The sequence below is a fragment of the Notolabrus celidotus genome, chromosome 7 (genome assembly GCF_009762535.1).
Source record: "Notolabrus celidotus isolate fNotCel1 chromosome 7, fNotCel1.pri, whole genome shotgun sequence".
NCBI lineage: Eukaryota > Metazoa > Chordata > Actinopteri > Labriformes > Labridae > Notolabrus > Notolabrus celidotus.
The window spans coordinates 236644-252054 of NC_048278.1; the positions used below are offsets into that span (position 1 = coordinate 236644).

Here is a 15411-nt window from a genome sequence, read left to right on the forward strand (position 1 = left end):
CGATTAAGATTTTTCGGGGGGCCGAGCCACCCCTGGTCTTCTTTCTGGACAAGCCCCTGTCTGTAGTTGGTTATGATATGGGATCAGTTCATATGCAGGAATACTTGTTGATCCCAATACATCATTTTGGGCTTCATCAGAAGCTTGTACCAATGCAGCTAGCCTAGTATGAGTATCATTATCTGTATTGATATGGGTATCAGTGTTAGTATTGCTCTACCCTCTGATAAAGCAAACCTTTAAGAATCCAGAGCAGTCTTGTTCCCCGTCAAAAAGGTGACCCTCCTTCATTAATGCCCACCTTTCCACCTGCTTCCCCCCCTCTACCCTTCTCCTTCTCCTTCTTCTTCTTCTTCCTCTTCTCACCCTCCACCTTGTACTTCAGCCTCCTCACAGGCTCGCTCAGGCTGCACATGGGCTTCTGCCCAAAGTCCTCGTTGATCATGAAGTTCCTGTCAATGAGCTCTGCCGCTTCCTGCCAGTTGCGGTAGCAGTCTGGGCCGAGGCAGATAATCTCCTCCACTGCATTGGAGGCGAGGATGGAGGAGTCTGGACGCAGCACCGTCACTGTGGGCAGCTCCTCCACATTAAACATGGCCTCCAGCTCCCTGTGGACATACACACAAACACACTGGCACTGGGCTAATGGATTTATACAGCTAGATATACTTACATGGCAAACACCCACCAGCAGGTTGTGCACACAACTAACTGGTTAGTCCCACACACCTCCTGTAGGGGTCCTCATAGGCCAGGAACAGGCTCCTCTTGGGCAGCTGTTTGAGGAAGCTCTCCTGCTGTTCCTCTGACTGGTCCAAGCTGTCAGATGGAAGAACAAAAAGATTGATGAGAGATATGAGATAGTACAGAGCTTACTGAGGAGACGGCTATTCTGTTGTGGGGAGAAAATATCAACTTTGTGAATGTAGAAGTAAAAATAATTATTTGACATTCTTTGCTTTTTTAATAAAGCCAAAAAATGTTTGTGATGTATTCTTGTTAGCTTACTCTGGGACTGGTATTCTGCATTTAGCATACGCACCTGCTGCTGGTAGTGAGCTTACATTAGCATTCAACCATCTCACTTATATCATTACAAATACTTATTTGGGTTTTATTTGGCTTTGCCACGCACTTCTTAACAATAAAGTTAGCTAATGATAGCTGTCAACCCCAAATGTGTTAGCAATGATGATGTTTCACGTTTTCTTTTGTGCATGGTTGAAAAGCAGCTAACGATAGCATTCAGACACTAGCTAGCTAATATCACTGTTAGCTAGGAATAGGGTTTCCACCTTGGATTTGTGAAAAAAAGAGACACTCGACCAATTTTTTGGGGGCCGATGGCTCGACCGCTATTACCAGTTCAGACTGACCAAATGAACATAAAATTTGGACATAGGACTCTGAAGCTCTGCCGCTGCAATCTTGTCTCCTTTGGTGGACCTTTTTTGGTCACAAAAGTCACAATGGCTGCCGTTTTTTTTGTTTGTTTGATTCCACAGCTTGGTGCTTTTTTGTTTTTGCGTGGATTTCCGATTTGTTTGTCCCGTCTTATTTTAAGCATGTGGCAGAAACATTGTCTCCCTGGGTCGGCCGTACCCATTCAAACTGTGACAGTGTCGCCCAGTCAGGATTGTAACTAGTAAATGGTTTTTTTTTTTCCTGCTGCTGGCGGTCATGTATTTGCTCCATCTCTTTCCTCGTCAGTCGTCTCTCCTCCCATTTCAAAAAGGAGACACCAAAAGTTGGTGAAAAGAAGACCTCAGCATGGAGTACGTCGGTCAATTCAGCTTGCTGTCAAATGAGGTTTTTGCATTTTCCCAAAAAAACGGGACACATTGTGTCCGAGAGAGATTTTTATTTTCCCGGGACAGCTGGTGAAAAAAGAGAACAATTCTGGGAAAAACAGGACGGGTGGTAACTCTAGCTAGAACGTGGCTGAAAGCTAATGTCACTGTTTCTTGGTGTTGCATGATAAGTGTAAAAGGCGAAAATCCCAAGGCTACATAATGTTAGCGTGAAAGATAATTTATTGCTAGCACCAAATAGTAGCTAATGGGATTTTTAGAAGGTAGAAAGTCTCTGTATTGAAGGTTTTTTTGCAATTTGAAAAAATATAGAAAAATATGATATCATATGGCATCAAAATAGAGAGAAGTAAAAAAAAAAAAGAGAAACAAAAAGACAAACTCAACCCTTAAACCCACCTTCAAGACACACCACATGGATCCATCATGCCACAGCATGTCAACACCCAGAGATGACATAGAGGGAAGGAAGACATCAGCATGTTATTCTGCAAATAGGACAGCTTTCCTCCAGATATTAGGCTTTAATAGTCTTTCCAGTTGCTTTTTAATCATAAAGTAGTGAAATGATCTTTTTTTTTTAATTCTCTACAATTAGGCTATTCAAACTTATAACCTCTTTTATACAATCTGTGGTTACGACAATCAAACAGTATTTCTTACCCTGACATCAAATCCAAATGGCATGTGTAAACTTTATCAATGGGATTGGCATGTCATGTGTTTTTGTATCACATATGCATACATACTGTTTTATCTTGGTTTTAAGTATCAAGTCTTATTGAAATCAAGTTTGAGTTTGTGGATTCATGAGACCCAAGGTTGGTTCTTTAACATGTATCAGTGTGTGTGCGTGTGTGTGTGCTGTACCTGACGTAGAGGAGAACAAGCTGAGCAGAGCGATCTACATAAAACTCATCTGTCAACCTTTTGAAGAAGTCTGAGAGCGTGGGCGCAAACTGCTGGCAGCTCTGACATGCAGCAGATGCAAAGAAAAGCATCAGGATGCGATTCTGCAGTCGCGTGATGATTTCACGCTCTGTGTCCAGCTCGTCCTGCTCTCTGTTGTTCTTCACCAGGATGCGGTCAATGAAGAGGTCCACCATGATGGAGGGGAAACTGCTACTTGAAGAGGAACACAATGTTATGATGAAGAATGTATGCATTAATGAGAGAGACATCAGAAACATAAGACTGAGTTTACAGCGAGAGATGATAAAGAGCTTTAAATTAGAGCACAGAATAATGTAGGCTACATGGGAACTTCTGAAAAATGTTCACAGATTTATCTTATACATTGTGTTCTGTGATGATCCCCATCTAATTTATCCTGTGTGCATTGCCATGAGAATAACAAACCTGCACTTGATCATACGAGTCCATCTGACTGGCTGTTAAATCGGATAATCCTCACAGTTGCTTACCTCTCACAAATATTATCTCTCCTTGAGGCCCTAAATCCAAAAAGGAAACAACCTTCAAAATATTGTTTTTCTTTTTCTTTTCAGCTCTTCCCGGGTCGCAATTGAAACACTTCCCAGTCTGTCAGTTTATATCACGTTCACTCATTGCCTGAGTCTCCTTCACCTTAATAACTGCTCACTCCCTCTTCCTCTGTGTCCCCTCGCTCCACCTCCCCTCCCCTATCTGAGAGGGAAGGATTGAAAGACAAGGTGACAGAGGGTCAGCAGACATAAAGTGCTCACAGCGATTATGTGTGTGTAGGTGTGTGTGAAGGCAGCGACTGAGCGAGAAGTATAGAAATTACAGAATGAGAGACGTGTTTGAAAAAAGAAAAGGGCTTAATGAAGTGAGCCACAAAGAGACTTTTATTATTCAGTAACTAATGGAGGAGCAGAACCACAGGGACCGTCTGGTTACTGATAGTCTGATATAGTCTAATGGAAACAGCACAATGTGGCAGTGAAGCCACAGCAGTGACATGCACACTATTTGTCTTTGCAGAATAGGGAATTTAATGTTCAGTGTAGATCAATACTGCTCATTGAACTATTCAGTTACAAAGTCAAATTCATCTCAAGTTAAGCGCCATGTTCAACAAAAAAACAGCAAAACAAACTTCTAACATTGAATGTCGTCCACAGTGCTTGATGGATTATTGATGATTTCAATGTTAAAACACAAGCAGGCACCAGCACCTTTTCCCGTTTTAAGCAGCAATCATTTATTTGATCTCGTGGGGGCATTAAAGCTGGAAAAATCACAACTTTGCATGTGTTCGGAGACATTTAGTGCAACATTTAATTTTTCTTACACAACCTGCAGACACTGAGCAACTTTTCAAACCGTGCTTCTTGCCACTCGATAAACTTAAGAGCTCTATTGACTCCTTCTAATCCCTCTTTACAGATTCTGCATAAAAAAGCAGAGTGTCTCAGTTTTTGGGATCTGAAGTATTCTGCTTTCAGTCGTGGTATGAATAATGTCGCTCAGCAGTACAGAAAAGCAGAACATGGAGGGCGTAAATGTGATCCAAAGTTATCTGCATTCAAGAGCAGCTAACGATACACGCTCAGCTTTGTTCTGTCTTCTCAAGCTGCAAGTCAGACTTTGCAAAACAGCAGCAAAGGATAAATGAAGAAATGACAGGAAGTCATTTAACACACTGGAAGCCTCAAAATGATGTTCGCTGCTCCCTGAGGACATATTGTGGTCAGGTGATAGCGAATGAGCTGTGATATTGTTCTCCTTTACACTCCAGTTTGGTCACCTCTGAAAAACCTTAACCTCAATTGTTGTTGCAGGTTATTTTCAATCTGCTTGGTTAATGAATAATTTTGGCTTGAACAGCTGCCTGATGCATGGAGTGCGGTTGATGTAAACTGGACTATGTGTCCACAATAAGCTAACAGAGGAGAAAAAAGAGCTGCACATTCAGGTTCGTCAGAGACAGTTACCCCGTAACTTTACTACACGTAGTCATTTGCTCTTTAACGCACATAGGTTCATGTGTGGAGCTTTAAATTGAGATTCTTAGTCTTGATGCTTTCCTTCTTTTGAGACATACTCTAAAATCACATGTTTGCTTCTTTGTTTGGAAACAGTGGCATATGCTCTTCTAACCATTAAAACCTAACTTCATTTACTTTTTTTTTCCTTGTAATGTCAGGACAGCTGAAGAGAGACAGGTAATGCAGAGTGTGAGGGAAGACATGCAACAAGGGGTTGAAGTCAGGAGATGAACCAGCAAACACTGCGACAGGATTGTATCCTCTGTGTGAAGAGTGCACTCTTAAAAGCCAAACCAGCAGCCCTCTGCTTCTCTGCATTCCAAGCTGAGTTTCTTAGCGAGTCAAGACCACGTAGTCGAAATAACTCAATAACAAGGTGTGATATTGGACTGGATAACACTTCGAAGCAATAATAAGATACTTTAATAATAATGAGAAGTAGAGTAGTCTATAAAAATACAATATAAAATATTATTAATAGAAACTCTTCTCTATGCTGAGTGACTCAGTTGATTTTTTTCAGACTGTTGAGATTCTTGCAGGCAGGCACGGCTATGTTTTGCTTTTACCTGCCAATAAAGCCAGCATACTTCACCTCTTTTAGAAAACTCTACTTTCAAATCCGCTGAAGGGAGAGAAAATATTTGAAGTGTTTTTCTAAAGAGTCTGTAAAGATGCTGCAGCATCCGTAACCAAGAATGAAATATTCATGAGGTTCCTCACACTGTAAAACAATCAAAATAGATTTTATGTAGAGTTATATTCATAAAACTCATTCTTATTTATTCTCTTCATCTTCTCCTCCAAAGTCCATGCTCTCCGTCCTTTCTCTTTGAATCCCAGTCCCCGTCTTTCTCTTCTTCCTCATCATATCCATCTTTACCATTTTTCCCCCAGAACTTCCACCACCTCTTCTTCCTCTTGTCGTCCTCTGTCTTGTACTTGAGTCTCCTCACGGGGTCGGTGGCACTGCGCGGGTTCAGGTTGTCATACTCCTCGTTGAACATGAAGGTCCTCTCGATGAGCTCCGCAGACTCCTGCCAGTCCTGGAAACAGTCTGAACCCTGTCGACAGATGTCCTGCACGGCGTTCGGAGAGAGGAGGGAGCCGTCAGGACGAAGGACGATGACTGTGGGTACGTCGCTCACCTTAAACATGGCCCGCAGTTCTCTGAGGAGCAGAACAACACATGCATGTGAAGAAGAGACATTATATATGTGGAATCATACAATGCAGTATCTGTTTAGCCAGATGTCTGACTTCATACATTTCCTGTAGCCTACTTACTTCCTGTATGGGTCCTCAAAGGCCACAAATAGAATCAGTTTGTTGAGCTCTTTGAGGAATCTGTCCTGCTGCTCCTCTGATTGGTCCAAGCTGGAGACAGGAGATGGAAAAATTGAAATCTCATGAATGTGAAAAAGAACAGCAGGAATGTGAGTGTATGCAATCACATGTGTGAATCAAAGAGATAAAGAAAAGAGAGATAGAGACCTGACGTAGACGAGTGTGAGCAGTTTGGGGTACTCGATGTGCGCCGGATCTTTCAGTTTCTTAAAGAAGTCATTGAGAACAGGGAGGAAGTCCTGGCACTTTCCACACTCAGCAGATGCAAAGAACAGCATGAGAATGCGGTTTTCGAGGATCCCTGTGATCTCTCGCTCTGTGTTGAGCTGATCCTGGTCCCAGTTGTTCTTCACCAGAACTCGGTCTAAAAATAGATCCACCATGATGAGGGAAACAAATGTGGAAACAGTCTTCTGAGGAGGAACAAAGGTGAAATACAGATTAGTTGTTGTGCATGAATGTGATTGCAGATGAAAAAGATTCTCTCCCATTTCTGTGAGGCATTCAGAGATCATCTTAGATTTTCTGTGCAGCCTCGGATACACCGCTGTAGAAAGAGATAATTATTTCAAAATTGAGAGACTGCACACTGCAGCTGCATTGTGGTTTATTAGCCCTAGGACACTCGGTTTCAAATCATGTTTCCTTCTGGAATTAAACATTCATGACTAAGTGAGCATGAATTTAATTTCACATTAGGAGAAACATCTCTGGCTATCACTTATTAAAAGTTTTACTAGAAGAACTTTGCTTCATCAGGACTGACTAGATGTAGCTTGATACACATACATAATGCAGTAGTTCAACTGTTATTTCTATCTAAGGAATCACTGAGGGCATGCCCTTACTTCAGTACTTCAGACTACCAACGTGAAGAAATGCATATTTAAAAATCCAGAACAAAATCAGAAACTTCTTTGGGAAGAATTTGAGATGTTTTTTGAAGTGTGTTTGAGACAGGTTTATGTTTTAGTGCAAAAAGTAGAAGATGATTTCCCGTTTTTAGTGTTTTTTTGTTTGCTTGGGGCCTCAGCCAGTTAATGGACTGCGTCTGATGATGACTATTGGTGTAGTTCTAAAGAGAAGCGATGAAAGGTGGGAAAGATCCAGACACAGCTTTATAGATAAGTCGAAACCATAGCTGTAACTTGTTCACACAGGATGAAACGATGAGTGGAGTCTCAGGGGTGTAGTGATAAACTGTTGAAACATCATTTTCCTAAGTTGCAAAGTGAAATTTTTCTCATAGTTTATGTTTCATACTTCACCTGAACAAAGTATTTTAAGTGCAGCAGAGGAAGCTTTTAAATAAAACATGCTTTCATTAACTTGAGCACCAGAAAATATGAGAGAACCTTCACTCTGCATAAATGAAGGCACTTCTGACACGTCCTTACGAAAAAACGAGTCTAGAACAAGGTGAGCGATCATCTTCTTTAAATTGATAGAAAACACTTGCCGCAGTTGTATGTCTGTATTTTACCCAGTAATGATGAAATTATCTGAAATCAGTTGCACATGTCTCGAAGGATGAAAGACGAGTACAGGTATTGTGTTACATCACACCGTGCAGATATTTGTTTTCAATATAAACTCTTGAGGACTCTTGAGCTTGTACTCACGCTTGTGTTAGCTTCTCTGCTCTGCCTCCCGATACAACTTTGGATCTAAAAACTTCCTTCAACATACAAAGCGCCTTAGGGTCGGCTTAGAGCCAGTAATAGTCCTATTGTTACCCCTCTTGCGCTCTCTGAAAGCAGTCCTGGTTATGATACCTTATGACACATCACCCCTGTCCGACAACAACTTCACTGGCTGCCTGTCAAATACCACATAGACTTTAAGATCCTTCTTTGCACATTCAAAGCTCTCCATAACCTCCATACCTCTCTGATCTCCTTCAAACATACACACCTACCCGCACTCTCAGATCCTCCATGCTCCTCACTGTACCCCTGTTAGAATAATTGTCCACTCTGTATATAGGATTATCATACTGTCTAAATCATACTGTTTTAATCATACTGTCTTTCTCATACTGTCTGAAATGTTTTTATAAGGAGAAGTTCATTTGCAGATGAAACCAGTTTGAACTGTTCTGGATAATCATGTTTTTCATAACTATGCTGTATAATCTACTTCATGTTCTTTGAAGTTTGATTTTAAGCAGGAGTATCCAAGGACGAGTCAAATGAAGGAGGGCAGTGTGCCCCGTGATGGACCGTACCTGCACAACACATACACATATAGTAATGACTAAGCAATGTTAGTGTGTGTGTGAGAAGCCTCAAAACCCCTCCCTTTATGCTTACTCGCCACTATTGTAACTAGGGCGTTCCTATTCCAATAAAAAGAAAGGTTTGCAAGAGAAGGATCGGAGTTTAGGGAAGAGTGTAAACCTTCTCTTGCTCTCCTTGCAAGTATCTTACATGCTAACTGATGTCTCTTGTTTGATTCTTTGTTGATAGATGTGTCTTTGAACCTGACAACCCCATGCTCACCTTAACGCCATGGGATCTCGAGCTTTCAGCTGTGCAGACCCCCGTCTCTGGAACTCCTTTCCACTAACCATCCGTAACTCAGACTCTCTTCTAAATTTCAAATCCTGCCTCAAAACCCACTTTTTTAGAACAGCATATTCTCTGTAAACTCCTCACATGTACCGTTTTTTATTGCATTTCATCTTTCCATTCAATGTGTTTTTTTTTCATATTGTGTTTTCAGTATTGTTACATTTGTAAGGTGACCTTGCGTGTCCTGAAAAGCGCCCAGAAACAAAGTTTATTATTATTATTATTATTATTATTATTATTATTGTTATTATAATGCCTTAAATAACAAACACCAGTATGGGAGGTCGAGCTCCTTTCCTTTGGAATCATCTACCAGCCCTGGTCCAGGAGACAGACACCCTCTCTGCTTCTCGAGCAGGGTTTAAGCTCTTCATCTTATAGTCAGGGCTCGCTCAGGCTTGCCCTTAGTTATGTTGATATAGGCTCAGACTCCGGGGTTAGACACACTGAGCTGGTCCGTCCCACCTTCCCGTCTAGTTCCATTTATGTCACATTATGTGACATTACCCCACCAATGAATCTGGTCCTGCTCGAGGTTTCTGCCTGGAGCCAGGAGCATTTCCTTTCTACTCTTGCCAAGTGCATGTTCATGGTGGATTGTCATTGCCTCTTTCTGAATAACAAAAAGCATGTCTGGACCTGCTCCAACTTCGTCCTAAGATAACTTCTGTTATGATTTGGTTCTATTTAATGATAAAGGTATCAAGCTTTATAAAAACACTAAACTAAGTGACAAACAAGGCCCAGCAGCGTAACTATCTTTATATTAAACAGGATATTTTGAGCAGGTGAACCTTTTAGTGTCCCGCTGCAAGGACATTAAGGTCTGTAAGCTGCAGTAGTATTGTAGACAAAGGATCATCTAAATACAGCACAAGATCGCAGCCAGGATCAGCTGGTCATGCTGCGTCATCCATTTATGGGACTCTGCTTTACGAGTTGCAGACTTATGTCTCAGAACAAAAAAGCACAGAAGAAATAAATTTCAGATACAGAAATAAAGTTGAGGCCTAACAGCTCAGAGATGTGCTTTATCTGTCTGAACCAGCTTGTCTTTCTCTGTCACAGCAGTCACTGCAGGCTGAGAATTGACAACGATAACCTCACAAATGAGATTTGGCTCTGTAGCTCTGAGCTGTGCCAGATCCATTTGAGACTGAAACTCCAGACTGAAACTTCCAAGGCTGAAGGAGGAGAGAAATGTCTGAAATTGAGCAGCATTGCAACTCGCCTGGAAAAAAAGAAGAAGAGGGATTTAGAGGAAGACTCGGGAAGGTCAGAGCTTAAATCCGACATTTGGAAAAAAGTATTTCACAAACATTTGGTCCACTTTTTGAAACTGATCGATCAGTCCTGATATAAACAGACAGCGCCTTGTTTTGCTAGGAGCTAATCGTAAAGGCCATCAATCTTATAGGTGCTGTGGCAGCTGCATACACCATAAGTAATTTACCTCACCTTGAAGCTCCTCGACTCCTACATGGGAAAGAAAAACATCCAGTTCCTGCTCTCTCTCAAGCCATTGTCGTCTTTCTTTGATTTGCTTTCTGCCCGCCTTTAAATCCTGTGAGGTTTGTTTCTTTTTGTGGCACCTTTCACTGCCTCTTCACCCCTCTCTTGCTGTAATTTCTTTACTCTGCACTCAGCGGTCGACTGAGGGAGATTACAGATAGCTAGAGGTGTGGCGGTGCTGTAATTCAGAGGCAAAGGTTGCTCCTGTGCGTGTGTGTGAGAGAGAGTGTGTGTGTGTGTGTGTGTGTGTGTGTGTGTGTGTGTGTGCTATGTCCACTTAAACTGCAGCTCAACAGTAGCAATCTTATTACTGTCAGAGGGAGGCAGGAGAGGAAAGTAGGATGGAAAAACGAGACAAATTGGATTGCAAAGAGAACACTGACATGTGGGTTAAGTGGGGGAAAAAAAGACAGAAAGGAAACAAAGAGAAAATAGAAAGTTGTTTAATGTAGGAATCAAGTGAAGCCTCCTAATGACCTGCTTCAACCTGTCTTCTAGTTGCCAAACTGTCCCTCTTTTTCAGACCATCACAGTGATTCTTCCTCTATTATCGAGCTGATCAAAAAGACAGGATGCAGAACATCAAGCAAAGGAACTGAGTCTGTGATAGAGTGGCGCCTGGTTATAGTAAAACCCCAACAGGTCGTACTGTAGAAAAGTGGCTATTGATCTGCAGAGGCACCGGTAGAAATACCTGCATTAATCTCAGAGAGGGGTGAGGTAAATATAGAGGTGGGGAGAGAGCGAGATGTAATAGGATTAGTCTGAGTCGCTCACAGACATGTGCTGGTGCATGTGGATGAAGGCAGACAAACACTCAAACACACGCTCAGACGGGGCCTTCTGCGGCAAAAGAGACAGAAACAGATGTGAGCAAACACATGTGCTGAAGCTCTTAGCCTTTTTATTGGAGAGGCTCTGCCATCTCAAGGCCTACACTTCAGGAAGGAGGGAAATGTGTTCTAATAATCAACAAATGGTACCATGCTAAACCAGTTATTTATTATTTGTAGACCAGACACATTTGTACAAGTGATAAGCAGTGTTTTGACATAACAGTTAGCTTTAACCCTTTATGAAACGTGTTTCTAATTCGGTCTCATTCAGTGATAAATCTTAGGCAGCAGTCGGTGCAGCAGGGTCCTGTTTCACAGGTTAACAGTAAATAAGGGATGGTCTGTGTAAACACAGCGAGGGAGGAGGAGTAATGGCGACCTGCTGCAGCCCAAACTAACCATTATGTACACACACGGCGGTCAAACAGCAGTAATTAAAAGGAACGTCTTGTGGGGTGTTTGTGTCTGGGCTGAAATGAAACTGCTGTGTGCCAGGAAAAAAAGAGTGCAGAGCGTATTTGATGTTTGAGCCACTGCAGCTCTGGCAGGGATAAACTCACAATTTGTCCCGTCAGTCCTGCTGCCATGGACTCTAAACTGAGCTTAGAGAAACAGACGCTTGAGTTTGTCCCTGACCGTCTCAGCTAAACACACCGGACAACAACACGACCAAGCCTGTCATTATAAAAGTTTTTATTCAATCTTTGGTTAAAAAAAGACAAACTCTGCAAACTCAGAGCGACAAAACATGAAATGTTACTAAAAAAACATCAATGTTCAGTTGAGTTTTTTTGATTGTCAAAATAAAAAGCAACAAAATGTCAAAATGTAGAGAGAGGAGACGCTGAAATAAACTCATCTGTCAATCTGTAAAACATGTGACAGCAAGTAAATAAAAACAGATACATTCATGGTTAGAAATATATAAGGTTATCAAGGAACAGCCTTATGTACTTAAATAACACATCGGCTACTCACAGCTGAGCTACATGACAAGATGTTAAGTTCACTGGCCGAGAAGCAGACGAAGAAGGAAAGAAGTTCCCAACGTGGCAATCAGGTCGCAGAGAGGACAAACGGCACGCTCTAAGCTTATGATCCATGAAATTACTAGGTCCTCTAATTTCTCCAAGACTCTACAAATCATTCACAGCGTGAAAAATAAAAACTATTTCTGGTCAAACTTAAGTTCAGGTTGGGAACCAGTGAGTGTAAAAGAGAAACAACATCATAATGTTGTGTAGTGTGTTTTAGAGTGTTCACATTGAGGACTCGACACGCAGCACAGGGTAAAGTTCTGGTGATGTGGAGCTCTTCAGGATACTTGAAATGTAACAAGGAGTCTTTGGAGTCACTTTGAAGTTAGCTTACTTTTCCACTTTTGGATGCACACTACCAGACAGAAGTTTGTTCACACCTTCTCATTCATTGTTTTTATTTATTTTAATTATTTTCAACATTGTAGATTAATACTGAAGACATCAAAACTATGAAATAATCTGGGTTTAACATAATCTGGATTACAACAGTAGTCAAATAGGGCTATCCATTGTGTACTAACCCTACCTCTGAACAACACAACTGATGGTCTCAAACACATTAAGAAGGCAAGTCATTCTACAAATGAACTCTTGACAAGGCTCATGTTCATTAGAAACCATTCCAGGAGACCACTTCATGAAGCAGACTGAGAGAATACCAAGAGTGTGCAAAGCTGTCATGAAGGGAAAAGGGGGCTACTTTACAGAATCTAAAATATAAAACAGATTCTGCTTTGTTTAACACTTTTAGTTCATTCAATAATTCCATATATGTTTTTTTATAGTTTGGATGTCTTCAGTATTAATCTACAGTGTTTAAAATCATTAAAATAAATACAAACCCTTGAATGAGAAGGTGTGTCCAAACTTTGACTGGTAGTTGGGGTGATACTGTCATTTTTTTAATGCTCATACCGATGCTTAGTAGTTCATGTGACCAATGACTGATATGCACTTAAGGTGGAATAGAATAACTATGTCAAAATTTACAGTTTGGAATATTACAAACTCCAACACAACACTTGATTTGAATGTCTTTTGCAGGAGTTAACTAGTTACACTTTCAGTACAGTTACATCACACAGTCATGTGACGTCCAGCCAATCAGATCGTGTTGTAGGCGGGGCTTTAGGTTACTGAAAACAGACCCAAAGGGCCAAACATATGGGCAGCAAAGCCAAAGAAGCCCACTTTTATCAGCCATCAGTAAAATAAAATGCTGGATAATCAGTCAACCCCTAGTTTGAGCAAATTATTATTTAAAAGATGAAACTATTATTATTATGGACCATGCTGTGGTCAAAGGATGTGCTCAGTATGCAATAAATAAAACAGAAGCTGCTAGCTGACTCTTCAAGAGTTAACTCTAAATGTCACCTCCTCTCTTTGGAGAAAGATGAAACCCTCCTCCTCACTGTGTACATCTGCAGCCTTACCTCCCTGCTCCCCTGCATCCTGCTGTATTCCCTCCACTCTCCCCTTCCTCTCACTATCACAGCTTTGTTCTATTGTCCTCATCCTTATCTCGGTGTGCCACACTTATCTCCGCCTCTCCTCCTCGTGTCCTCTCTGCTCTCTGTCACAGCTCTTCTCGTGCACTCCAGTTCTCCAGCTCGGACTGGAGTACGTCAGAGTTCTGGGCCTCGAAGCTCAGCTCCCCTTGCTCCTGAGTTTTCCTCGACTTGGCTCGGTCCCAGTCAGTATTGACGGTCTCATTGTCCCAGACCACCGATGTCTCCGTGTCGCTGATGTAGCCTGTGTCACCAGTGTAATGCGTCGGGTACACCAGAAGCGGCTCGGCAGAGAAGGCTTGCAGGTCCCGCTTCTCAAAGTGATCCATGTACTCTGAGCTGATGAGGGATTAGACTCACATGAGCACTGAGGGACAGAATCAAGAAGAACAGAAGAAAAGAGGAAAGATGTTGAACTCACATCGGATGTTTGTCGTACATGACGGGGAGGAACTCATCGACAGGAAGCATCTTTGTAAGAGGGTCGGCCCTCATCAGTTTCTTGGCTCCTTGTAGTGACAACATGTAGCCTAGGGTCCAGTACGAGTAATCTGCCTCCACCAGGTTGTGGATGTTTGGCACAGAGGTCTCTCGGTGGTCCACCTGCATTCGCTTTCGCCCGATGTAGCTGTATGAAGATGAGACGGAGGATGAATAAACAAACTCCAGATACAACCGCATTTATATGACGACCTCATGTTAGACTTAAATCAATGAGCTGAAGATGAAGATGAAAACCCCACAACAGATATTAAATATGAACTTCAAGAGTGACACCAGAAACAATCAGAAACAATCAGATCACACACGTCTTATCAAATCAATCCAGAGGAAGGAGTCCGACATTTAAAATGATGTGATTTCACCTCTACCTGTTGACCATGTGACAATAACCGCTGGTATCAGTACCATAGGCTGGATAGAAGCCAATCGTCGGCCATATTGGAAATGCTGAACTCAACCTAACTTCTTCTGAGCTAGTGTGAGGTAAAGAGGCTGGCCTTTAGCCTCCTCGCTAACAGCTACAGTGTGCCCGCCTGCCAAACAAGTCAGTCATGCCCTTAATTGGGAAAAACTCGTAATTTTAATATCTTCTAAAATATAGATTTGTAAAAAAATCTCACCCGTACAGTGTGTGCCGATAGAGAAATGAGCTATTCAGACTACACTCCTCTTTTGTATCAGGCTGTAAACATGTTTATTTCGGCTGTGAAGATCGTCTTCTTTGAATGGGTGTGTATGTGGTTTCCTGTATTTCTGCAGCCTGCCTCTAGTGGACGCTCCATGAACTGCAGTTTATAACACTTCCACATGGGCTTCATATTTTCCGGTCGGAGGTTGCCGCTTGATCAGTACACAATAAGGAGGATATTTTTCGTATTACTCTCAATTTACTTGGCGAGCACAAAACTCTAGATGGGCGGTTCATGGCTGACTGTTGTTTTTGAGCAAAAACTGATAAAAGTGATCCAGCATCAGTCGTGTTTGCTCTCTTCAGTGAGTCATTTGTCTTCCACTAATATCCTCAAAGATATCCTTCACAGTTAAGGCTGGTTTATACTTCTGCGTCTCCCCTACACAGCAGGGGCTGACGCAGACATGAGCACCACATACTTGTGCGTCGATGGGCAGTGTGGTCTCTCTGATAGACGGTCGCCTGCTTCCGGCCCCGCTACGATCTCTGTTTCCTTTTCCACAGAGATTCAGAGCGTGTTCTGTTAATCTACAGCTGATCCATGTTGCTGTTTATCATACAGACATGATTACATGAAGAATAGAGAGGAGGAGATGAAATACACGGACGATGAG

The 15411-nt window shown here is 42.0% G+C and overlaps 3 protein-coding genes across 3 annotated transcripts in view; all 3 read right to left on the minus strand.

The window, feature by feature from the left end:
• Nucleotides 1–268: 268 nt before the first annotated feature.
• nxnl1 (nucleoredoxin like 1) lies at nt 269–2917 on the minus strand. Its single transcript, XM_034687236.1, has 3 exons — nt 2682–2917; nt 730–819; nt 269–608 (listed from the first exon to the last, which is right to left on the minus strand). The coding sequence occupies exons 1-3, from the start codon at nt 2915–2917 to the stop codon at nt 269–271; spliced, it is 666 nt and encodes a 221-aa protein (XP_034543127.1).
• An 850-nt stretch (nt 2918–3767) lies between these two features.
• Nucleotides 3768–10288, minus strand: LOC117816151 (nucleoredoxin-like protein 1). Its single transcript, XM_034688309.1, has 4 exons — nt 10162–10288; nt 6278–6543; nt 6071–6160; nt 3768–5953 (listed from the first exon to the last, which is right to left on the minus strand). The coding sequence occupies exons 2-4, from the start codon at nt 6511–6513 to the stop codon at nt 5575–5577; spliced, it is 705 nt and encodes a 234-aa protein (XP_034544200.1). The 5' UTR covers nt 6514–6543; nt 10162–10288; the 3' UTR covers nt 3768–5574.
• A 1439-nt stretch (nt 10289–11727) lies between these two features.
• The window catches only part of colgalt1b (collagen beta(1-O)galactosyltransferase 1b), a 28121-nt gene continuing 24437 nt past the window's right edge, over nt 11728–15411 (minus strand). The window contains exons 11-12 of the mRNA XM_034688308.1: nt 14024–14230; nt 11728–13941 (exon numbers count right to left, since the gene is read on the minus strand). Of these exons, the coding sequence (XP_034544199.1) occupies nt 13671–13941; nt 14024–14230 (478 nt within the window). The 3' untranslated portion in view covers nt 11728–13670. The remainder of the gene's footprint in view (nt 13942–14023; nt 14231–15411) is intronic.